The 26,454-nt window shown below is 36.0% G+C and overlaps 1 protein-coding gene and 1 long non-coding RNA gene across 2 annotated transcripts in view; one reads left to right on the top strand and one right to left on the bottom strand.

The window, feature by feature from the left end:
- LOC104661277 overlaps nucleotides 1–26,454 on the top strand; it is a 67,306-nt gene that overhangs the window by 35,943 nt on the left and 4,909 nt on the right. The window contains exons 2-3 of the long non-coding RNA XR_004053273.1: nucleotides 20,368–20,499; nucleotides 21,596–21,697. This is a non-coding gene — a long non-coding RNA (uncharacterized LOC104661277). The remainder of the gene's footprint in view (nucleotides 1–20,367; nucleotides 20,500–21,595; nucleotides 21,698–26,454) is intronic.
- GCG (glucagon) lies at nucleotides 1,442–10,965 on the bottom strand. The gene is made up of 6 exons (XM_010361851.1): nucleotides 10,719–10,965; nucleotides 7,641–7,741; nucleotides 5,912–6,073; nucleotides 4,108–4,245; nucleotides 2,594–2,737; nucleotides 1,442–1,935 (listed from the first exon to the last, which is right to left on the bottom strand). Exons 1-6 carry the CDS (start codon nucleotides 10,956–10,958, stop codon nucleotides 1,929–1,931), a joined length of 792 nt encoding a protein of 263 aa, XP_010360153.1. The 5' UTR covers nucleotides 10,959–10,965; the 3' UTR covers nucleotides 1,442–1,928.

Raw genomic sequence — 26,454 nt, 5'->3', positions numbered from 1 at the left:
GATGCCTCACTGCGTGTATCCTGAGGTGTTCTCAAGATTTTGACTTTGGTTTCATGAAAACACACACATACACACATGCATGCATGCATACACACACACAGAGGTATATATTCAGTTTCCAAATCAAATTTTAGTTATAAATGGGACATTTTAGGTCACCTGTGGATAACTGGTATAGGGGTGGTAAATATAACACTTTGCATAAAATAAAACATAGTGAACATCTGAAAGTTGCCTTGAGCTCCTTCATTGAGAACTGTGAAAAATACTATACTTTGATCTTACCAATTGAATACTTTAACAATCAACGTAGCCATCTTCTACCTAAAAAATAAGAAAATGAACAAACAAAAACCCTATGTGTGAATATGCTTTTGTAGCCTGTGAGCCTCCCTCATTGAGGTGTTTTGGAGGAAGATACAATGTTTTGGATTCTGGAGAAGCTGACAGACATAATTTTGACACATACAGTGGTAACTTCTGCCCTGACCTGCTCCATGACCACCATTTTAGGATGAATACTTCAGGATGCTATTTTTACTGAAATCTCATTGTAAGGCAAAAAATCAGTTATAATCAAAGACTTTTTTAAGAAATGATGGTGATTGGACAATTTTAACTTTGTATTTTCACATGAGGAACTTAGTTCCAGAGAGTTTATATGACTTGCTCAGGATCCTACAGCTAGCAGTAGCCTTAATTAGACAATTCTGGTCTTAAGATTTCTATCCATTTCAGGAAAAGCTCATCACTATGTAAACAAATAAGAGTGATCATTACAGGTATTAGTTCAAATTCACTACTGCTGATCAAAGTATAGAAGTAATTTGTAAATGTTAGAATCTTATTGGTGAGTAAGTCCACCCTGTGGGAGCACTATAGAGATAGAGAAAGAGAGTTGGCAATTGCTAAATACAGCAAAGAAAAGTCTCAGACTTGGCAATCACTGTCAGACTGTCCCAAGATATTGGCCATTGCAGGACAGGGAGAAAAGGGTACAAGGCATGATGGGAAAACTCAAATGCCTGCAGGTGCAGTAAGCAAGGAAAGTGGGCCAGAGGTAAGTTCCTTGATGTCTCCATTATGTAGGTGGGGTGTGGGAGCATGCATGGGCAGGTGCTGGAGACCTACAGAAGCCCGGGAACACCTGATCCTTTAGTAAGAGGCAGCTGCTACTTAGCTACAGGATAGACTTGCCTTTTGGGTCTAATATTGCCTGATGACCTACTTTTTCAGGAGACGCTACAAATCAATAGTTTTCTATGAAAGATCCTGATTTTTCAATGTTGGCTCAAAATGTTAAAAGTTCTGTGCAGCCATTTGAAGCATGAAGTCACGCCTGTGCACCAGATTTGACTTGTGGACTGCAGCTTAGAAAACAGGGGTGCTTGGAAGGAGTGGGGCATGAAAAAGGGGGACATAAAGAGAAAACAGACAATGATAAAGAAGCTTGAAAATTTTATTTAATTGTATCTTTGATACATTGAAAGCTGATTATTTTTAAGACAAAGGTTTCAAGAAGAAAGTTATCTTTCCAGTTTCACCACTGTGGCTACCAGTTCTTCTCTTCTCCTATTATTATAATGCAGATATGTCATGATTGGAATAATTTACATTTATAAATTATATCATAGAAAAATAATTTTATCACTAAATGTAAACAGGTTGGGGTACTTCATCCAAAATAAGAAGAAAATAACAGAATCTAGCACTTTCATATTTTATAGCTGATATTTTAGCACTATTTTCACAAAACTTTATTCCATTTACAATTTTTGGCTACACAACACTAAAAGAAAATTTATTTATTGGCATGTAAAGCAATATGGCCTCAGAATATACCTCTTAAATTTACAGGACTTAACGTTTCAAACATCCCACGTGACTGGCAGGTGATGTTGTGAAGATGATCTTGAATAGTGATATAGTTATTTCCTAGAGATTAAAAAAAGAAAATTATTTAACACAATTACAATGAGAAGATGATATGGTTACCTTATCCAGAAAGTATTTCAGTGATTTATTTTGATAAAAGTTGTTTATTAATCCCTTTGTCTGTAAATCTCTCCATCCTTTGGACTCTTAAAATATTTTCATTTAAAGATTATTTATCCTAAAATCTGCCCATCAAAGCTATCAAACAATTATTAATAATTACTAAAAAATCAAAATTCATCAAGATAAGTATTTTTTGGTGTCCAGTTCTCACTACTCTTCTTATTAAGCATGTAATATTGTATATGCTGCATTTCACCACTGTGCTAAAATTTCAGAATGCATAGCAATTTTTAATGCGACCATATGTGAATGATGTAACATTTCCAATGTTTCATTTCTATCTGTGTTTCTAGCTTCTTGACTCTAATAGACACTCAGTAAATGTCTCTGGAATAAATGAATAAATGTATACAAACTGTAATGATACAAAACAAACATAACGATGTACTCTTATATGACTTAAACATGCATAATTATTTCTTATATAACGAGAGATTACAGACTTTCCCCCTACATGGGGAATAGCTTGTAGCAGTATGGCAATCAGTACTTGTGAAAGTTTGATGGTTTTCAGAATTAACTAAAAAGCTATCACCTGTCAGTGATTTTGGTCTGAATCAACCAGTTTATAAAGTCCCTGGTGGCAAGATTATCAAGAACCGTGTTCATCTCATCAGAGAAAGAACCATCAGCATGTCTGCGGCCAAGTTCTTCAACAATGGCGACATCTTCTGGGAAACTAAGAAAATAAGGGTTAAAATTAGCGTTTGATTAGACATTTCAAATAAATGATCATAGATTGTCTACCACTGGTAACATGCACAAGTGTCTTGAGGAAACAGGAAAGGATTCTGTTTTTAAAGGGCATATTATGAAACACCTGATAAAAACCCACGTGGACCGGTGACTGCCCGAAAGAGAAAGTAGTAGAGCTGGGATCTAATACCAAGCCTGCATAATTTCATGCCCCTGTCAATCTTCCAGGTTGTTTTGAAGATTTTAGTATATTGACAATACAGGAACTATTGTTGAGATTATTAATTTGTCTGTAGTTCAACAAAATATAACATATCCTATAAAACCAGAGATTGCTGGAACAGCCTTACAAAATGCAGTATTAAGAAGTTAAAGCTTCATCTATATTAGATTTTTCTCTTTCAGTGGTTTTCAATTGCAGAATTTTTGCTATCCCTTTAAAACACTACAAAATATCGTCAAGAGTAAGAAACTATGTTACCATTGGTTTTATAAGTTTAATTATTAATGTTTTAAAAACCAACCATTATGCTAGTTCTCTTTCATCTTGAGATCTCTTTAAATTTCAGTAAGCTTGTTTTAAATGTAATTTAAAAATCAGAGTTGAACATATATTCTCTGTCTCTCATATTTCATCTCTCCAAAAAAATCAGGAGAAAATGAGATGGTTCACGGGTCTGTTTGGTTGTGTTAAGATCCAAGCAAGTAATGAATGGTCTTGGTTGTTTTTCAACTTTGATTGTTTAATAGATATCTATATGACAGGCCCATACAAAATTGGATATGTAGTTAAATGTATGGATGTTTTTATCTATTTGTACTTTGAATATCATTTTATCAACATTTTATGTTTGGTCACTTTCAGTCTTCATCAAATTTTTATCTGAATATTTATTAACATATAAATATATGTTGATCACATATGTAAATATTTAAAGTTAAGCTGTAAATATTACATGTTTTCTTTAAACATTGGAAGTTTTCAGCACCGTTTCTTCTTTTTCCTTATCTCTAGCTCCCCTGGAACAGTCCTAGTTTAAACTTGTCTTGGTGTGGTTATTAAAAACACCCTATTTACTCTCAGAGGTGGCCTGGTTTGGCCAAAGATTTAATACCTAATTATAATGCAACTGTAAGGGGGATAAAAATGTAACTTGTTTGGCTCTATTAATACTTAGTACCAAAAACAAAATGGACTCAACTTTTGTATACTGTTTTTCATCAATAGGAATTATTTCCTTACTTTGCAAGACTACTAATTGCTTCTGTAATCCAGATCCATATATAGATAACTGTAGTCTTAAATTTTCTGCATCAAGGCAAAAAATGTCAAATAAGAATGTACAGACTTACTCTCGCCTTCCTCGGCCTTTCACCAGCCAAGCAATGAATTCCTTGGCAGCTTGGCCTTCCAAATAAGAACTTACATCACTGGTAAAGGTCCCTTCAGCATGTCTCTCAAATTCATCGTGACGTTTGGCAATGTTATTCCTGAAAGGAATGTGAAAGTTAAATTGAAGATCTGTCTCTTTGGCAATATGGTTCTCACCTATAAGCAGTGGCAACTTTGGGTTCAGGATTCTATGTAGAAGGGGCTTAGGGGATGAGAGTCGCTAGGGGATTTGTCATGAAGCTACGTTAACGTTCTGGATTGAAATTGGTGGAAGAGGGCTACTAACAATCGGTGGGCTAAAGCTCCCCCCCGCTTCCCAGCATACCCATCTGCAGTCCCCTGCTTGTGCATGCCATTGGTTATTAAAGCTGCCTTACCTTTGACGTTAGCCTCAATGAATACAGGCTATCCACTCTGCTATGTGACTTGCAAGCAAGGCAGCTGTTTTTTATTAGTAAGTATGGGGTCAGAGTTAGTTAATTGATTTGAGGGAAAGCAAAGGACCATCTTGAATTGTCACCAAAAGGACCACTTGATAATGGATTAAAGAAAATGTGTGACCTGCTAGCAACAAGGAAAGCAAAGAAGATGACCCCATATCAACATCAAGTATGTGCAGAGCACCGTGGAGGTGAGCCGTCAGCTGCTGTCAGTCTCCCTGGCACATATTACACCATATTACCTCATCTTAAACACGTAGCCAACACTGCTTGAGTGTGAGGATTGCTTTACATCAATTTACCAAGTTGTGGCATTCCGATTCTAGAAAATGAGGGCAGTTGTTTGCATTTTTATAAATTTGTGATTTCTCACCTTTCACGTAGTCCTTAACAGGGACCTCTCCCAGTGTCTGCTCTGACCATGATAACCATCTTCCTGTGGTTGTACCCTCTATTTTAAGAACCTTAGGTTAGCAACTCTATTTCTCCTATTCCTCCTGCTTGCTTGTTCTCTCTCCCTCTCTCTCTCTGTCTCTCTCTCTCTCCCTATCTTACTCTCACTCTCTCTCTTCTCCATTCTATCCAGACAAATCTATGTCCTTTTCCTGATTTTTTTGATTTCTTCAGCTACTTTCTATGCATAACTCCCTTCCCCTTGTGGGCCACCCTCCAAAAAAATTGTGAAATTCCACCATCTCTGTGAAACCCTTGCGGATAATTTCCTCCAGTAGCCTAGATGCAGCAAAAAACCCAACACTCGTCAAAGAAAATCCAACATTAAAATGTATGCCTTCCGATAGGCTTGTGTTCTTATTTGCTGCCTTCTCTCTCTATGCTGTGCAGCTAGGCTGTAATTTTAAATGCATGTCTTGGATTTTATTCTACAAGAAAAAGAATGCATCTGTTTCCATTCCTTACCCTTGGCTGGGGGATAATTTTAATGTTGGGTTTGAACCCCACAAAAGAATGTTACATTTGCTCTATCTTTTGGTAGAAATTAGATTGGTAACCTCGTAGGTCCACAAAAGTAAATTTTCACTTTAAGGGAAAGTGAGTAAGCAAGTAAATATTGCTAGGACTACCATTGGGAAAATAATTTAAAGTCTATGTCACACTGGAGGTTGGGTGAGTGGTTTCGAGGGGTGCGGGTTAAGACATTTGGAGGCATAATACAAAGGAGAGCATCCACAACCCTAAATATCTTCAAAATGATCAGAGCTTATGGGCACTATTTGACGAGCATAAGAACTTTATAATGTCAATAGAAATTTTAGACCTATTTAATACATTTATGTGCAAGTTTGAACCAGGTTTAGACTCTTACCTGTTCCTCTTGGTATTCATCAACCACTGCACAAAATCTTGGGCACGCCTAGAGTCCAGATACTTGCTGTAGTCACTGGTGAATGTGCCCTGTGAATGGCGCTTGTCCTCATTCATCTGATCAGGATCACCGAGTGGGTCTGCCTGGGAAGCTGAGAACGATCTGTGAAGAACAGTGATTGGTACAACATAAATCTCTCTTCAAGAGTAGACTCATTTGAGAAGCATCTTCACTACAAAAATACAAGACCATATAAAACAGTAAGGCAGACATCTAGAGTATTTCAATAGGTAGTTTAGAGAGATCTTCCTCAGCTTGTCATGAGATCCCATCGTTTTAGTATAGTTGCATACACTATTATTCTGAATTCTAGTAACATGTTTCTCAACTGACCTTTTTTCTGAAATAGGATTAAACAAATCTTTTTCTACTAATTAATCTACCCATGATTATGCTAATAGTCACAGAAGAGAGTAGTGACTTGAATATTTTAAAAGAGTGAAGAATCCCAAATCATTTCTTTGGGCAGCAGATTTATGTTCCCAGTTTTGTTTTGCATATATTAATATGAAAACAGCACAATTATCTAGTTATATGGTGGCTAATAGTGGAAAGAAGACAATTAAAAGTTCAAAGAAAGGCAAGAAAAAGGACACTTACTAATTTGAAACTGTATCATGAATAATCCATATGCCACTAATCAACAGTTGGTTGGCATGGTAAATACATGGGGAAATAGTCAATGTAATTAATACTCAGAAATGAGATACTATTTTTACCTATGAAATTAGCAAAGATTGAATGCTGAGGAGGATATTATGAGGAGTATTTCTACACTGTTGATGAGAGTGTGCATGTATATGAACTTTCTGGAAAGCAAGTTGGCAAGATATTATAAAAGGTTTAAACTCATTCAGACCCTTTGATACAGTATTTTTACAACTATAAACCTATGTGCAAAAAATGGTAAGAAATGTAGGAAAGTGTGTATACAAAATGTTGTTTGCAACATTATTCATGGAAGAAATTTAAAGACCTCTTAAGCTTCCCAAATAAATAGCTAAACAAATATTGTACATTTATGAGATGAAATAGTATGCAATCATTAAATATCATATGTTTAATAGATATTTTTAATAATATAATAAAATTGTATAATAATACTACATTAAGATATCAAGCATGATACAAAGCCATATAATGAGCCAAGAGATATTTATGTATGGTTTACATAAAACACAGGGAAGTAATACACCAAATTTGTTTACTTTGAACAGCTTTCTTTGGACAGTGGAATTTTGAGTACTTAGTATTTTTTGCATACTTTTCATACTTTCCATCATGAACATGTATGGCTTTTACATTTAGGAAGAAATAATGTTATTTTTTAAAGGAGGAAAAAAGAGAAAAGGGTTGGTGTGAATAATTGAAATAATCTATTATGCAGTGTGTGAGTAATGAATTGACAGAATCATCTGTAGATTTCAAAGAGCTATAATTTCCCATGTAACATGTTTTTCAACATTTCTCTCTCCTTTGATTATAAAAAAACACATACTCTGATCTACACTCCAACAAAGTCTGCTTTTATCACAAGGATACTTTAAACATTTGATCATTGTGCAGAACATTTACTCTGAATTACTGAGACCCTATTCACTAATCATAGTTTTCACAGGCTTTATTCGAACCATATTGATACGTTAGTTCGAGACTACCGATTTAATACCTGGATTTCTCCTCTGTGTCTTGAAGGGAACGTTGCCAGCTGCCTTGTACCAGCATTACAAACAATCCAGCCACAAAGTAAATGCTTTTCATTTCTGCTGTCTGTCAGAACACAGAATGGGGGTAGGGTAAGGGGGGCAGGCCAGCATTTTTAAACATGTTAGGCTAAATTAGTTAGATTTGACTAGATAAATATCGTAAGTAGAAAGAAAAAGCTAGTGTTATCAGTTTTATTCTGATTATATTTTCAGCTTAGTTTTAAATAGTGGATTATGTTTTTTCCCCAGATTTTTTGGAGGCAAAAAAGGACACAAAAGATGTGTTCCACCATTAAGCTTTTTCATTAATGTAGGGACACTTCTGTTTAATAATTAGAAGGCTCATTTCCACACTGGAAATTAAAATGTCCACAATCAACATTTAAAATACCCACTGTAGATGATATGCTACATATGGTTAGCCTGAATGGCACCTTATCCATCATGCCACCCCCCTCACCATCAGTCTGGCTTTCAATTAATAGTCCTTCACTTCCAAGCATTTACATTATACTGCATTTCAACCATCTTAAAGCAGCCTCAGGCTACAACTTGGCATACCAGCTGTCGGTTCAGATGTATTATTCATTTATATTTTAAATAGTGTAACTTGGTCTAGACTTTGTAATTATAAAGCGGCCAACAGATTTGAGGTATTTTAGGGTGCTTTGACCTGTTCTAAATTAAAGGGAAAAAATCATTTTAAAGACAAGCAATTTGCAACAAGAACTAATGCTTCTGGCAACGTGAACAATCACAACTAAAAAACTAAGAGATTACTATCTAAAAGAAAATTAGAGCTTACTTCTAAAGTCATAAAAGTCCCCAAGTTTTTTTCTAATTGGACTTAGATGAGGACATGTCATTCACAGCTGATGACACCATAGACTTGGTTATAGGATACACCTAATTGCTTGTCCTTGTGTCACAAGCAGATGCCCTGTGAAGCCATAGTATGTTAAGGACATGATGACGCAGTGTGGATGGGGACTGGGACCAATGTGAATGTGGGACAGAGTGTCCCCACAGAGCAAGCTCTTCCATTTTCTGAATGGGGATATCAAGTCCAGTATTTGTTATGGATCTCTGCTACTTTGAAACCCAATGGTGTTTCCTTTGAGAAGTGGGCATTTCAATCCAAGTTTGACTATGCTTATCCACAAATAATTTGAATGAGTATTTTTAGCAGATGACATTTGGTTTGGAATAAGGATTTCACAAATATTATCATTTTTAAACTATCAATCTTTTCCTTAATATCTTATCTGTATTTGCTATCACTGGCGATAAAACATAGACACTGTAATACCTGCAGCAGTAACTTTTTTCTTTGAAATATTAAGTTTTTTTGTAGACTGAATGGACGATTAGACAAAGGAACATAATAGGAATGATATATTCACCCTTCTTCATTCATCAACATCAAATTACCATTTGACATTTTGCTATGCTTCAGTTTCACCAGTTGGCAGACTTTGGAAACCTTGCCATATATTTAGGTAGTGTCTTCTGATTACTTCTGATTATAACTCTCAATTGTTATATCCATGCTTTCAGGAATATTTAAATATTTAAGTAAGCACTTCTTTTTACAATTATACCACTGTTGGAAAGTTTCTTGTAAAAGCTTTCAGTCTTTCACAAGACTGAAAAAATACTCATTCCACCCAAAGTCCTAAGCATTTTGCAGTATCTCCTATTATGTTCCATTGAGGCAGATTTAGAGCAGAAGGTATCCTGCCACTTCAGGAGCCGATGGAAGAAAAACAACCATAAACAACATAAAGAAGTGAGCGTTCTGTATCTAATAATATTACCAACAATAAATGACTTCCTCTGAAGAAAGAACTGGCTTTAAAAATCTCACTTATTTGTTTGTGAAAGTCTACCGAATTGTGGGAAAAAATAAGAATAGAGTTAATTGTTTGAATACAATTGCTGAGAAAGTAAATATTTATGTTATTTTAGTATCAAAATCTTATACAATAAGAAAATAATTTCCAAATTTCCCCCTCTTTAGGTAGTCTAAAGAGAGGCTACAGTTTTGTAAGAACTACAAATTTCCACTTAAATTTAAAGGAAAGTATGGTAACAATAATAAGTAGGAAGTCTTAGAGAAAGATTAATCTTAGACCTAAAAAAAGAAGACATTATATTCTATCCCCAAATATGTTGGCATTGTAGTCCACATAAATCCTTTTTTAAACTGGTTAGCTCATTTTATGTAATAGGTCTTCAGCATGTATGGAAAAATACACCACTTAATCATTTACTCCATTGAAGATCTTTGTAAATTTGTGTTTTGTCTTTACGAGCTTAATCTAAAAAGACAAATTAAAATTTTATTCCAGAGGGTAGCTATTTTAGATTTTATTACTATTTGTCCTCAATACATAGTAAATAGTTATTAATCTATGACTTCACTCAGATCCATCCAAAGAAAACCCCCAAATAGATACTTGTTCTCCGCACCAAGTATGCTATGTTTTATTTACAAAGAGTAGATTTCATGGACTTTGACTTTCTGATAGATGTCTGAAATTTGAATATTTGAAAGATGATATTTAATTTGCTCTTTTGGAAAACTAGAGATTTTAATTGGTAAAAAGCAATTTCTGTTATAGGCTCCCTAATGGACACATTTCTGCTCACTTTAAAAGGCGCCTTCTGTTCAAAGTAGTGTACACATCTATCAAGTCCAAGAAAAATATTTATTCTTCAAAATGTTACCAATTATTTTAAAATACAATTCTCATAACAGCTAAGTATTATAACAAGTGCATTGATTTGAATCTTTGTTTTTCTTTCTATTTTATATTTTTGCATGGAATTATTTTTCCAACTCGCTTTGCAACTTCGCTATATTAAAGTACACGTAAATGCATTTGATATAACCTTTTCATCTCCGTTCCTCTCTGTCTGCTATTAGTAATAAAGTCTAAGATGAAAGAACAACATTTTAATTTATTTATAATACTTTGATCCCTTAAAAATACTTAACTGTACCCCAAACAGGATTTACAGTTTTATAATCATCTTACCTTCCGGTAGCGTGCTGTAGAACAGAGCAGGTGAAGAGAGAGCAAGCCCTCTTTGGGAACTTTTGATGTGCTCTGTGTCCTAAGCTCTGCACTTCTGCACCAAGGCGCACTGCTTTTATATACTCTCCAGCTCTGTTTAGCCTCACAGATATTACGCTGACAATATAAATTTCTCATCTGTAAATAATGAGTTTTTGTTACAAATGACTTCCCTCGCCCACTCACTTTGCTCATCTGCATTCAACGCTTACATTGGGTGAGAAACCTCAGAGACCTGGAAACTTTTTATACACTCTTGTGTCTTTTTTTTTTTTTTTTTTTTTTTTTTTTTGGTTGGGAATGGGAAGAGCAGCTTGGAAATTCACCTTCCACTTTCAGTCACGCATGAAAACCACTTAAGTTCTCTAAAGTGAATTTTGATGTTGAAGACAAAAGACCTTGAAATTACATAGCCCATGGCCAGCCCTGTTTTGTGCATGGCCTCATTTGAGGTTCTTGTAAGTCTTTTGGTTTGCTACCTAGCCATGATGAATTTACCTGAATATAACAATCACTTCAGTCATTCATCTACCCAAATAATGATCATTCATTCAACACGTAAGTATTAAAAATCCTTTCCCTCATTACATGGAGTTTATTTATGTTGTGTTTATGGAAAATTTAAGGATATTGATTAAACCCCAGTGTGTCCTGTTTTAATAAATGGAATTCAGGTAGAAAGGATGGAGCCAAATGAAGATTAAACATCCAAGATAGCAGATGCTAATAGGAAATTATCTGGCATTTTTTCCCTTCTAATGTACATTTAAAATCTAATTTTACTGATAAGAGAGTGGGGTACTAAGTTACAAAAGAATGAGATGAGGAAAACTGTTGAGATGAGATGCATGTTGTCATGTTTCCTGAGTTTTGTGACCGACCACATAGGCCTTTAATGATCTGTAAGATTTAGCAGAAATTGTTCTGGTCACTGTAGAGAAATAGAAAAATCATAAACAATCTGGACAGACAGCATAAGAAGTAGTGTCAGCATAATTCGATTTTAGTTTTCCTGTTATTGACCAGCTGTGTGACATTGGTCAAGTCACACATTCTCTTTGTGTCTCTGCTTCCTTATTTGTAAAATGATAGGGGTTGGCAAATGTCTTTTCTAAAATAAAAAATTTTATTCCATACTGCAAACTCATCACAATGTTTCCTGACTAGATTCCAATATTCTAATATAACCAACCGCATGATGTAACTGATGACTTGCGTGGAGGTAAATCACTGAGGCAACTGGAGAAATATTCGAAATGAACTTAACTGTTCAATTTGTGCATGAGACCAACGTTTGAATGTAGAGCGACTTAAAGGCCGTAGAGATCAGTTTCAAGTCAGACTGGAAGACCTCATTGAGGGGTTTTTGTGCTGGTGATTATTGATGCTAGAAAGCCTTGCTTTGCAAAGTGTGGTCCAAGGACCAGCATCATTTGGGAGCTTGCTAGTCATGCAGAATCTCACGCCCATCAGAATCTGTATTTTAACAAAATCCTAAGGAAATCTGTGTTCGTATTAAAATTTGAGAAGCACAGCTGTATAAAATATCCGTCTCACTTTATCTCCTCATTGGTACTGCTGGTGTCTTGATCTGAGACCGGCTTCTTGGCACTACCAGCAGAGGGGGTGAAAGAACAGAGAAAGGTGTCACGCCCCAGGTCGGTCTAGAGAGTAACACTTGTAAATACGGTAATAGCTTGAAAGAGTGGATTGATTTAATGTATGATTACCTTGTCTTTCTGTTTGGCTAAAATCTTCACACAACTATTAGCTATATTTTTAATTGTTTTGGCAGATTCAGTTCTATTTTTCCCATTGTCTATTTGTCGATTTAAGTAGATGTTTCTTTCTGTCTCTCTGTCTCTGTCTCCCTCTTTCCTTTTCAGACTGTACTTGTTTGTGAAGCAGCCCTAAGAAAGAAGATCTGCAGATCATGTATATAAAACTTTCAAGAAAGCACTGGCCTTGCACTAACTATCCTCTTCCAATATTTAACTACCAAACATTTTTCTTTCCCTCCACTCTACTTGCTTCCATTATTCTAGAAGTGACTATCCCTAGTTGTTTCAGAAAATTTCCTGTGACTTTATCTCCAGCCCACTGACATTCCTTCTTGGGGCTCCCAGCACCATAAGGGTAAGCATTCTGAAGATGTATAAGCAATAAGAACCCCACTGCACTGTGCCCTGCTCTCCTCTCTAGGAGGGACAATCAGGCTTCTTCATGGACACCGCACTGTCAGAGATTAAGACAGAACTCAAGTGCAATTTGGATTTGCAGATCTTCTTTCGATGACTGTTCCAGCATGAGCCTCTACTTGGCCTGTTCCCATCAATACAGTTATTCATTGATTTAGATGTGAGGCAAGGAAAGTGGCAGCCCTGTATTTCTATGACTAGTGTCATATATGATTTCTTTATGATGTTTAGTCCTAAGGACAATTTCCACAGATTTGCAATCTGTCCAGTTGCATGAGGCTGCATGCAGGACCTCATGCTTGCCTTAATGCTTTTACCATCTTGAAATTCTTAATAATTTACACAAAACCATGCCTTGTGGGGTTATTGTATGTTTATTTTCTGTAGCTGCTCAGAATACTTAGGAATATTTGAGTATGGTAAAGATCCAGGTTCACAGTGAGCTGTGGTGGGAAACCTATGGTCAGGGAGAACTCTCAGACGTTGCTGATTGGAGTACAGAATATTAACTCCTTTGAAAGGCAGTTTGGTAATACTTATCAAAGTGACAAATACCTATAGTTCTTGGCCCAGTAAAGCTAAAGCACTATTCTGAACATTTATCCCATACATATTGCTATGTAGATATGTAATGATGTAGGTACAAGGTTGAGTACAATAGTAACAGGTGGGAACTAATCCAAGGGGCCAGCAATAGAGCACTGTTTAGAAAAAAAATGAGGATGCTGTCTATTTACCAATATGGAAAGACTCCAAGATATACTGTTAGTTGAAAACAGGAAAGTGCAGAATGGGTATGTAGTAGGCTACCTTTTGTTTTAGAAGGTAGAGGGGCAGAAATACATGTTTATTTTTGGTAATTGCGTCAAAAAATTAGAATAAACAAGAAGCTGATGAAAGTGCTTACCTGTAGGGGGCAGTGTGGATAAGTGAGGTGCATGTGGACAGGGACAGGATGCAAAGAATACTTCTTTATATATACCTACTATGTGGTTTGGATTGTTTGACCATTTGATTGAATTATCCATTCAAAACAAACCAAAAAAATGTAATTTAAAAAGGAGTGACAGTACAACTACTTTGGAAAAAGGTAAAACTTTAGAGCTAAATGTACAATTATGCTTTGATCTAGCAATCCACTCCTGGGTATTTTATCCAAGAGAAATAAAAACATATGTCCACAAAATGACTTGTAAAAAAGTGTTCAAATAAGCTTTATTTACAATACTTAAAAACTGGAAACAACTGAACTATCCATCAACAAGAGAAAGAATAAACAAATTGTGATACGGAATTCATACAGCAACAAAAGTTAAGCAACAGCTGACTCAGGCAGCAGTGTGGAAGAATTTTGCAGACATTATGCTGCATAAAAGAAGATGGACATGAACAACTATATACTGTATGAATCCATTTATAGAAGTTCAAGAACAGGCAAAACTGAAGTTAAAAAAACTCAGAACTGTGGTTGTTTCTTGGAAGAGGATGGGAGAGGATTGCTTAAGAGGGAACTTTCTGGGAGATGGAAATATTCTATATTATGGGTATGTGTTACCAGGTTTATCCGATTATCAAAATAGTACAGCTAAGATTCGTGATTTTTAATTTATGTAAATTTTACCTAAAAGGAAAAAAAAAAGAATAGCTACAAAAAGAAGAAGTCTGAGGTGTGGGTGGAGGTACAGATGACACAACCATGGCAAAATACTGATAATTGTTGAAGCTGACTGATGGATAAACAGGGTTCATTGTGTGATTCTGCTTACTTTATGTTTGAAATTTCCCATATTAAAAAGTTAAAGCCATAATAGAATGATTGTGGAGATGGAGCATTAGCACTAAGTGGTCATTTATCACTTTGGAAGTCAAAGAGTTAGACTTTTAAGTGACTGAGGATTAGCTAGGTAAAATAAGTGAACTTCACAGACACATGGTGGCAACAGAGCCTGGATGGAAAACAGTAGCATAGGACAGGGCGAAAGTAATGGAAAAACAACTACAATGAAGGAAGAGAGAGGAAGATACCACTCAGAGGTAATGGAATCAAAATCACTGCTCCCTTCTTCTCAATGTTATTCAACACCCATCCCTAGGATTTGCCCAGCTCTGTTTGATAAAACTGCAGTAGCGACCAGTCAAGCTTTCCTGATATGCTTGAGGTTTGTTTTTGATTCTTGGACAGTATTTTAATACCCTGTGCTGTAACCTAGGAATAGCACAGCGCATGTAGATACCATCCAAGGGTCCATAACAAGGGTCTTCTGAAAATAGGTGTGAACCTTCAAAAGATCAAAGAAAAATTATGTATAGCATTTGAGGAAAAAATTTTGTTGATTAGTTTTAACTTTGAAGATAAAAGGATCAAGAGCCACTTAACAAGAGCATTTGAAAAGCTAAAAATTGAGTATATACAATATAATAATCAGATGTCCTTCACATCTCTATGGGTGACTTAATGGGCTCAGGGATCCAGGGGTAATAAAAGAAAAACTTTCAGGGGAAGTTCTGAGTTTGCCAGAGGATGTGAGAAATACCCTTCCTGAGAGATATTTAAAAATCAGTTCATGACCCATCCATCTGGAAGGATTCTGAGGAAGCCTGCTGGGGTGGAGGGAAGATTTAGTAATAAGATCAACGGATAGTCTTCCTGCCCTGAGGCTCCGAGACCCTGCAGACAGCCCGCTCACAAGTCTGTGCAGGGGACTTTGTGGCATCATGGCTTTGCATTCGTTGATTTTATCTTTTGCAAGATCTCTGGTATAATGAGATGTTTAAAATTGTTCTAAGTTTCAGTTGTTATTTTTATTCCTAAAGGGAACAAGAAAGAGAAAGAAAACAAAATCATATTTGTACAAAAGAATCTTATCTCATAATTTACAAGCAGAATATATATTTATATGTATAAATACATATATATCATTGAATACATGTGTTATGCTACTATTTTTCGCATATTGTAGCTATAAAAAACAAACCATATGTCATTACATTTATCCAACCTCTTGCTCATCTGGAAAGACTTTTTTTCTTCAAGCTTCTAAGAGTCTTTAATGTGAACCAATTAAAACATTGCAATTTTTTAAAGTCTTCTGTAAAAGGAAGTAACTTCAGCCATTAGAAAATTTAAAATTTGAAGTCTGTATACTAAGAAAATGCAGAGAATGCAAACCTAAGTTATAAAGACTTTTTCTTGTTCATTATACCTTGTAGTAAGATTTGCCCCCTGCCTGAAACCTACTCAGTATTGCCAATTTGTATTTTATCAGATGTATCATCAAGATATGCCCAGTTTTCTGATGAAACTGAAATGATATAATCATAGAAGGGAGGAAAATTCTTAAAGCCATCTAGGCTATTACCCTATTTTAAAGCTGAGCTTTATTTAATTTATTACAATTCATTGTTTGGCTATTTTATTCTTCAAACCTGGAGAATAAATTTCTACATTTCCAGTTTGCAATAAATGACCAAAATAATTTATTTCTGCAGTCAGAAACATTTCTATGGCCAGAAGTATTTCATATCTGTGTTCTAGTCCTGGCTCTTACTGAAAGGTAAATCATTTCTTTGTTGCCATGTTGTCAGAAGATGAAAAAGCTGACTTTTCACATCCGTTTTAATAAAAATTCTTTTCTCTTCATAAAGCACAGTCGACTAACCACAAGTCCTTTCTAAGGCTGAAGAAAGAATCTCCCTTTCTTTCTTATATGTCTAGTCCATGATTGCCAGCATTCTCCTCCATAAACACTTATCAACAGAACTCTAGAGGCTGAAGACCATGGCTTTTACACCTTTGTTTGCATTCTTTTCTTTTTCTTTCTTTCTTTCTTTCTTTTTTTTTTTTTTTTTTTTTTTTTTTTTGAGACGGAGTCTCGCTCTGTTGCCCAGGCTGGAGTGCAGGGGCACGATCTCAGCTCACTGCAAGCTCCACCTCCTGAGTTCACGTCATTCTCCTCCCTCAGCCTCCGGAGTAGCTGGGACTACAGGCACCCGCCACCATGCTCGGCTAAATTTTTTTTTGTACTTTTAGTAGAGGCAGGGTTTCACCATGTTAGCCAGGATGGTCTCCATCTCCTGACCTGGTGATCCGCCCGCCTCGGCCTCCTAATTGTTTGCGTTCTTTCCCCAGAAATAATGGGCAAAACTCATAGTAGAAAAAAAGGTGATGCAAATAATATCTTAAAAAATTATTTGATTTATTAAGCATCAATTTGCCTCTAATGTTTTTATGGACACTTGTCCTAATAAATGTATTGTTGAAGACTGTTGACATTGATGCAAAGAATCAAGTAAAAATTATAAATTCAGAGATACATTTGACTAAACACCCGGGGTAAAGTGTAATAGTCATTCCTTCCATTGGTTAGCACATAACTTCAACCAGCTGATTAGCTTATTACTTTTTTGATTTCTCATCTGGAATTCATATAGAGATTTAACTGTAAGCAACAGATTTAAAAATAATAATATGAGCACCAGTATTTTTTACAATTGAGAAATGAAGATCAAGCCCTCTAAGAATAGAAGTAACTACCATTTCCTGAATATGTACTAAAGGCAAAGTTGAGTATATTATTGTCTAATACTCGAAATACATAATGAGTTTAATATTTTTGGCTTCATTTTACAAATAACAGGACAAGGGCTTAGAACAGGCAACCAAGTTGCTTAAAGCCATATCTGGGTCCGAATACAGGACCCCACTACTTTGTAACCTTTCTAGAGTAAGGCTTTGCAAAGTAGTCCTGGAAGGACATGCAAAATCTCCTCAAATCAGATTTGATTGCTGTCTAAACCTATTCAGAACTTCCAGATAGCTAAGATAACAAGACAACTAAATGCTAAACAATTGGCGATTGAGGTATTTTTGGGCTTAGTTTTTTAAAAATGTATGATTCAATAGTTTTTAGTATGTTCAGAATGCTGTGTCACCGTTATCATTATCTAATCTCAGAACTTTTTCATCACCCATAAAAGAAACCCCATAGTCATCAGCAGTCACTCCCCCTTGCCCTCTTTCCCAGCTCTTGACTACTGATCTACTTTTTCTGTATACACATTTGCCTGTTCTGTGTATTTTATATAAATGGAATCACTCAACATATAATCTTTTTTGTCTGATGTCTTTTATTTAGCATAATATTCTCAAGGTTCATCCATGTTGTAGAAGGAATCAGTACTTCATTCCTTTTTATGATTGAAATGATTCCATTGTATGTATTTACCACATCTAGTTTACCCATCTATCAGTAACGGACATCTGGATGGTTTCCACTTTGGGGCTATTATGCATAATGCTGCTGTGAACATTCATGCACAAATTTTTGTCTGGGCTATGTTTTTAATTCTCTTGGGTAAATACCTAGGAGTAGAATCGCTGGCTTATATGCTAACTCTATGTTTAACTTTTTGAGGAACTGCCAACTGCTTTCCAAAGCGACAGTGGAGATTCTGTTTTTTAAGAATCAGATCCACGAATTTTGGATATGTCAAACGATGGACTTTTTCATCCTTTTCAACAGCTACAGATTTCAATGAGGACAATAAAGGAGCATAAGATCGAGAGGTCAGTGGGGGGGGCAGGTCTTGGTAAGGAGGAGAGACTTTGCTTTTTGTTTCCTCTAGACTGAATTGGAGCGTCAATGAGAAGGAGGCAAGATGAGGCTGGATGTTGGAAAAAGTCTCCTTGGAAGAGCTGCTCTGTTGAGTGCTGTTAAGCAGAAAACTGAAAGATGAAAATGTAGGGGTCAGAAAAGGGATTTTCTTATATGACAGGTTTAAGCATTTTGAGTGCTCATGGGCTGTAAAATGTAGATCTGGAATAAGTGGTGGGGGTGGGGTAAATCCTGTGGTTTCCTCTGTGCTTTGTATAGAGACATAGTGGTGTGAGTGGCAACTGGGTAAAACAAGTGTAACTTAAATTTAATTTTTTTCTTTCATTGAGAATAAAAATATTCCTGTTATTGGCAACAACAATGGATCACAATAGATTCTTCTAATGCACCTAAGAGCCTAATTTTCTGAACTAGTCTATTCTCTTATAACAGAAGCTTTAGTCTATGATCCAGGAATAATGCAATAATTATTATAGATTACTCATACTGAAAATTATTACAAATAAAATTTTTAAAAGAAGTTTTTAAAAAATTATTGAGGTGACATTTACATAACAAAATAAATCCTTTTAAAGTGAACAATTAAGTAACATTTAGTACATTCATAATGTGTGCAATTGCCACTTCTATTAGATACCAAAACAATTCCGTAATTTCAAAATAAAAACCCATATTCAATAAGAAGTTTCTCCTTACATCTCTCTCCCCACATCCAGTGGCAGCCACCACATTGAATTCTGTCACTATGGGTTTACGTATTCTGAACATGTCAGATAAATTGAATCATACAATAGCTTTTTGTGTCAATGCATTAGAGATTCATCCATGTGGTAGTATATGTCAGTACTTCATTACATGCATGGTGCAATAATATTCTGCTGTATGTATATACCACAATTTGTTCATCCATTCACCCATTGATGGACATTTGGGCTATTTCCGCTCTTTGAATATGGTGAATAATACTGCTGTGAACATGTTTGTACATGCATTTGTTTGAGTACCTCTTTTCAATTCTTTTGAGTATATATATATGTGTGTGTGTATATATATATATGTAGGAGTGGAATTGCTGAGTTATATGGTAATTCTATGTTTAACTTTTTAAGGAGCTGCTAAAGTGTTTCCCACAGTGGCTGAAGCATTTTACATTCCCACCTGTGATGCGCAAGAGTTCCAGTTTCTCCACATTCTTGCCAATATTTATTTTTTGTTTTTTTCCGGAATAGTTATAGCCATTTTTGTTGGCATAAATATACCTCACTGTGGTTTTGATTGGTATTATTCTCATGACCAAGGATGCTGAGCATCTTTTCATGTGCTTGTTGGACGTTTGTATGTTTTGTTTGGAGAGATGTCTCCTCAAATCCTTTGCCCATTTTAAAATTTTGCTGTCTCTTTTCTTATTGTTGAATTGTATGTGTTTTTAATATATTCTGGATACTGAACCCTACAAATAAAGTTATATTTATATATATGTAAATATGTAAGTATATATAGCTATGAGACATACATACAAATATATATAATGTATAAGTTCTTTATAAAAAATGAATAAAATTTTAATGATAAAAATTATACATTTTAATAATCACATTCATAGTTTCCATGACTTTACTTACTTTCTGGAAAATATGACACAAAGATGATTTGAATATTGAGTTGCTATTTATAAAGTTTATTATAAAATTGTAATACTTTGATAGTGATAGATTCCTAATTTTTGTTAAGAGAAAAACACATGCAGAAGGCTCTAAGTGTGCATCAAGAAACTGATAGTAGGATTTCCTCTAGCAGGTTTCACTGAGCACGGCTTTTTCATAAAAGAAGATTATGTCAACAATATTTTATGGCTCCTGATACTGTAACTTGAAAAAGTAAATAGCAAAAGTACTCCGGATATGTTGGGAGTACTTTTGCAACCTGGAGGTACGTGTGTGACCCTTTGAAACCATAAATTGATAGCCACTAACTAAAAATGGCGGGGAGACATAAAAGGCTTTTTTTTTTTTTTTTTTTTTTTTTTTTTTTTTTTTTTTTTGAGACAGAATCTTGCTCTGTGGCCCAGGCTGGAGTGTAATGGAGTGATCTCAGCTTACTACAACCTCTGCCTCTCAGGTTCAAGCGATTCTCCTGCTTCAGTCTCCTGAGTAGCTGGGATTACAGGCACGTGCCACCATGCCCAGCTAATTTTTGTTTTTTTAGTAGAGATGGGGTTTCACCATGTTGTCCAGGCTGGTCTTGAACTCCTGACCTCAAGTGATCCACCTGCTTTGGCCTCCCAAAGTGTTGAGATTACAGGCATGAGCCACCGTGCCTGGCCATAAAAGACATTTTACCTGTAATCTTCTAAATTGTACCTTTTTGTTCTTCTAAAAACTGAATCTAGAGGAATAAAGCCTCAGGTTTATACACTCATTGTTCCTTATTTCTGGAGCCTCTGCTTTGGCGGCCTGGGTGCAGTTGGCATGACACACTCAATGCCAGTTTGGGGACCATCCCTGTGTGATATCTTGCAAGTGTCCCCCACTACCCTGACCCATCTATAGTTCCACAGTCATGGTGCGGAAGTTGGCAGGAGAGCAAGTGTGGGAAGACACAGTGCAGAGGTAACATTGGTGAGAAGACATCAAGAAGCAGCAGCAACGAGTGGAGGAGAGGCCATGGGAAGACTGGAAAGCCAACACCATTTAGAGTTCAGTCATGAATTGGATTTGCATATTGATTGACTTGTTTGGACATACACACAATTTTGCTGAGGCCAGAGACAAGATGTAGACCCTGTAGAAGTTATTAAGTTAGAGAGGGAGGCACAAAACTTCAGTTTCAAAAGCAACCTTCAAATGTTTGTTTAGCAGTCATTTAATGGTGATTTCATTATGTGTACTTAAATTCTAATAATGGCTTATAAGGGCCTGCTATTAGAGTTGTGTTTGTTTATACTCCATTATATATTCATTATTTGAATAATGACATTAATAGGCAAAAAAGCTATCTGAAAAGGCATTCCACATATTTCTTCTAGAATACCTAAGAAGAGACACTGCCACTGTGGTACAGAAACTGTATGTCAATTCAATTGGCATACAGGGAGTAATTGAATTGACCTGGATCTATGGAATCTTAGGTGAGTACTATAACTTACACCTTATATTCCTAGTCAGAAATACATATATTTTAATTTCTAATTTACAGAGTTTCAAAAATTCAATGGAAGAATATATACGGAGCACCCGGTATACAATTCACATCCAAAAGAAAGCAATCAAATTAGTCCTTAAAATAGAAATTGATACCCAAAGCCCAAATCTGGCACACAGATGAGTTTCCTTTACTCACAAATTGGTTGTCAAGGGTTCAAAATTGAGAGGGAATTTACATTTAAAACTCCAGTTTTCCAGTTTCTCTCGACAAAAATCACAATGTCTGGCAACATCGTATTTCCAATGGCAGCAGTTTGAGTCAGTAGTTGCTATCCCTTTAGTGCAGTCACCAGCTCATTAGAGTTCCAGCCTTATTTTACCAGGAACCTCCTTGACTCCTTTCTTGGTTTGCTTCATTCATTCTGATCACCTGCCTGGACTCAGTAGTTCTTGAGATTGGGAACTCTACTCCAAGACTCCTGTTACATTTATCCAATACAAGATTTTCAGCTATCAACTTAACTCATATAAAATAAGTTTTATGAAATAAGATGTTGGATGGTGATGGTGATGGCAATCTCTTTGAAAATGTTATTGCCGGGCATGGTGGCTCACTCCCGTAATCCCAGCACTTTGGAGGCCGAGGCAGGTGGCTCATTTGAGGCCAGGAGATCAAGACCATCCTGGCCAACGTGGTGAAACCCTGTCTCTACTAAAAATACAAAAATTAGCTTGCCGTGGTGGTGGGTGCCTGTAATCCCAGCTATTTGGGAGGCTGAGGCAGGAGAATTGCTTGAACCTGGGAGGTGGAGGTTGAAGTGAGCCGAGATCGTGCCATTTCACTCCAGCCTGGGTGACGAGAGCAAAACTCTGTTTCAAAAATAAAATAAAATAAAATAAAATAAAATAAAATAAAATAAAATTTTATCATATGACCATCAAACAAGGTGCCATGGTGGGTCCCTGCCCTCACTTTTACTGCCTAAGTAGTTAGAGGCAACACTCCAACCTCAGTGTCTCTAAGGGATCTATGGTTGCCATCCAACCAAATAGTTCCCACTCCAACCCCATAAACATGGCCTAAAAAGAGACCCATGAGACCTCCATATTGAGAGAAACCACGGTAATCCCAGCGGATGTTGAGATCCAGGAGAGAAAATAGTAAATGAAAACACAGGACTGACTCCTATTATTTAACTTACAGGCCTCCAATTGTGGAAGATGATTTAGGGATCAGGAATTGTTTTGCAGTATGCCCTAAAGGGACACAGAAGAATTCTTAGGGCTTGCAAAATGTGATTTGAAAGCCATGGATCTAGCCCAGTACCTGTGGTATATAGGGAGTAATTGAATCTCAGGAAGAGAAGGAGCTTGCCCGAATTACAAGAATTAGAACTCAGTTCTCTTGAATCTGTTTGGCAACTTTGCAGGCGCACAGGACTATATTCAGTTGCATCAATGGGATACTAGGAAGTTCAGTTCACCCATCTTGAATGATCAACTAAAAAAATATCATCTAAAATGCAAAACCTTTACAAGAGACATTTCACTGATTTATTTTTCATGACTCCAAGTTTACCATCTGAATTTAAAAGAACCAACTTTTCAAACCAACCAGACTTTCAGGGTTTGAACATATAATTTGATCACGAGACAGAAACAGAATAAGCATGGGTATCCTTGCTTTATAATGTAAAAGAAATCACTAGTACTTGAAACATACTTATTAAGTGAAATGTATTTTTAAAAACTAGTGCTGTTTTTAAAATAAAAGCTGCTAGAGTAATCAATCACATTCCAGATATTTATTTGTCATTTTCCAGCCTGAACATTTGTGCCAAACTTCCTCAGCCTGCAGTGTCCCGGTGGTGATTCATCTAGAGGCAGCAAGTATCTAAGTTAGGACAGTGAAGTAGGCTGTGTTTCCATTTCCTAATCCAAATTATTTTTGTTTCAAAGACTAACTTCTTTTAGATCTCTGGCTAAAATTCATGTCCTCCCTAACCTTATTCTCCTGACCGGGACACTTGCTGCTCAGGGATTTTTCTTTCTCTTTGCTTTGAGGACAATAGCAAGTTCCCATTATATACTAAGTCCCAGAAAGGGCATGATCTGTACCCACTGTCAGATTGCACATCAGGATTCCAGTTTCATGGGCTCTCTCATCCACAGAATGTGAGGATACATTCAGCAAATATTGATTGAGGTCCTCCTACGTTATTCCAGGAGACTGAGAGGTGAAAAAAAACAAGCTCTCTGCTCAGAGGGGGCTTGTACTTGAATGGAGAATCGGGAACAACCAGAATAAACATAAATCAAAGAATTTCTGATGCTTCTAAGTGCTGTCAAGAAAACAAGATTAAATAATGTGGTTGGAAGTCTCTGACTGTGGCAGAAGCAATATGAAATCCAATGATCAGGGAAATTCCCTCTGAGACAGTGACACCTGAGCTGAAACCAAATGAGAAGGAGACAGCCAAGTGAAAAACTGAGAAAAGATGTTCCAGACCCTGGCACAGAAATAAGTTTGGCCCACACAAAATCCACAGAGGAGACCAGGGTGACTGGAGTTTTGTAGGTGATGAGAGAGCAGTGGGAGACAGGGCCAGAGAGGAGGGCCACTGTGGTGCTTTGCAGTCTTCACAGGAAGGTGGGTAAATTTACTGCCCATGTGCTTCAACTACACATTACCCTGGCTGTTTGCCTTTCTCAAAGGTGTTTCAATCACTGCTATCAAATATTAGACTCCTTAGACAGGTGTTGAGTGAGATACAAGGATGAACAACTCATTTAAGATAAGTACCAAGGAAGATGAGCTTCCTTGGATATGCACGACTTCAATATTGGTTATTCCTAAAAGGCCACCTTGTTTTAGAAATAAAGTCTCATTAAAAAAATAAAATAAAGATTCATGTATAAATGATCAAGGACACTTATACTACATTCTCTGGTATGGGAAAGAAACTATTGGCTTCCGACTGAGGCTATTAATTTCTTGAGAATTAGTTCATTGAAAATAACCATTAAAAAGTAGTTCATTTTATGCATCTAACAGACACCTACAAAAGACCTACTATGTGTCAGACACTGCTCTACAAATGATAACTATTTTAAAACAACAATCAATTCCATGGGGTAAGAAGTGTTATTATCTCCATTTTACATATAAGGAAACTGAAACAGAGAGAACTTATGAAAATTTATCAAAGTTGCATAGCTTATATATTACTGAACTGGGATTCAAACCAGATAGATTCACTTTAACCTCCATTCCCTTACCCACTACAGTGTTGTCCCTAAAATGCGCTGTAGTGAACATGTTCTGTTTACAAGACTGACAAGTGAGCTATGTTGTGTTTCATTTGAAAGAAAGAAATTTATAACATTGCAAAGTATTGCTTTAATCTTCCGAAGGAAATTAGAGAGCAGCATTGTTTCCTGTGGGTGTACAAAGCACTTGCATATATATTAAAGCATCTTCACTTTTTAATGATCATTTCTCAAATTTGGAAATTTTGTGTAGTACCAGTGGGGTATAAGGAAATTTCATCACATATCTAAAATGTTCCGTTGTGTTCATGGATATCTAAAAGGGTGTTTCAATAAGAAGCCTGTCTCCAAATGGGTAGTAGTTTTTTTAACATACAAATCACTTCTTCATATTCTACTGTTTCATTATGACACTTATTTCAAAAATTCACCTTCTGTAGCATTGACAAAAGTTCCTGGCCCTAAAAATTAATGGCTAGCAAAGATGTTCCGATCTTTGCTTGTCAACAAATAGTAAATATGAAAGAAGGAACATGAGTTGTCAAGCCATTGTGGCATGACCTTACCTTGACTGTACCTCTCTCTTGTTCACACAATACTGATCCTCTATAACCACAGAGCAAAGGGTGGAGTTCTATACCGAGCATCTGTTAAAATGTATACTGTCAATACAATGTTTTAAGTAAGTAAAAAATGGAGTATTAATTAGAAACCAATGGAATAAAATCAGACTGCTCTAGCTTGCCAAAGATGTTACCTGTGTGTCAAAAGAAGTGTTTATGACCAGCATGTTAGTATTGCATGCCAGTAATCTGAGCAGGTGGTCATTAGAGGCTTATGCTAGAAGCCAGATCGTTTTCCCCATGAATAGCTTGGTAAGGTCTAAGCACTTATTTCTTCCTGAATTAAAAATTATTCCACTTCAAATTGCCAAGGTACCTGTCCATAATGCCAGGGAGGTGTTTTAGCAGTTCCCCTTCACAGACTGAGAATGATTTACTGCGTTCAGAATTTTTCAATCTGTTTTATTGGATAAACTCAAAATATCTGCTTTATTGGATAAATTCAAAATCTCTGTTAGGTGCCTTCTTTCTTCTTTACAAACAGCATAATTGAAAGCATTGTTTTGGTAGAATGTTCTCAGAAGACCACATTATCACCATTTAAATTAGCCCCAATTCATTTTACATTTGCTTATTTTACTGTTAACTTTCCCAGAACTATTTTTTTTTTACAATTAGAACATCTGAATTTTAATTACATTACCATCAAGAAGCTCATTAAAGTCACTTAATTGGCAACATTTCCAAAAAAACCTTAGCTGGGTTTAATATATTTTAAAGAGTTACTGTCAAAGTATAATTTCACCATTACAAACAGCTTGGCAACAACATTTGCATAAAGATCTGTCAGTTTCTGAAAAATGCTCAAATGTTGGGAAAATCAGATTCGTTAAGTCGCCTTTACTGAA

Source organism: Rhinopithecus roxellana, chromosome 14, assembly GCF_007565055.1.
Source record: "Rhinopithecus roxellana isolate Shanxi Qingling chromosome 14, ASM756505v1, whole genome shotgun sequence".
NCBI lineage: Eukaryota > Metazoa > Chordata > Mammalia > Primates > Cercopithecidae > Rhinopithecus > Rhinopithecus roxellana.
Note: the sequence above shows the minus strand (reverse complement) of the source record. Positions and strands in the feature narration are given on the sequence as shown.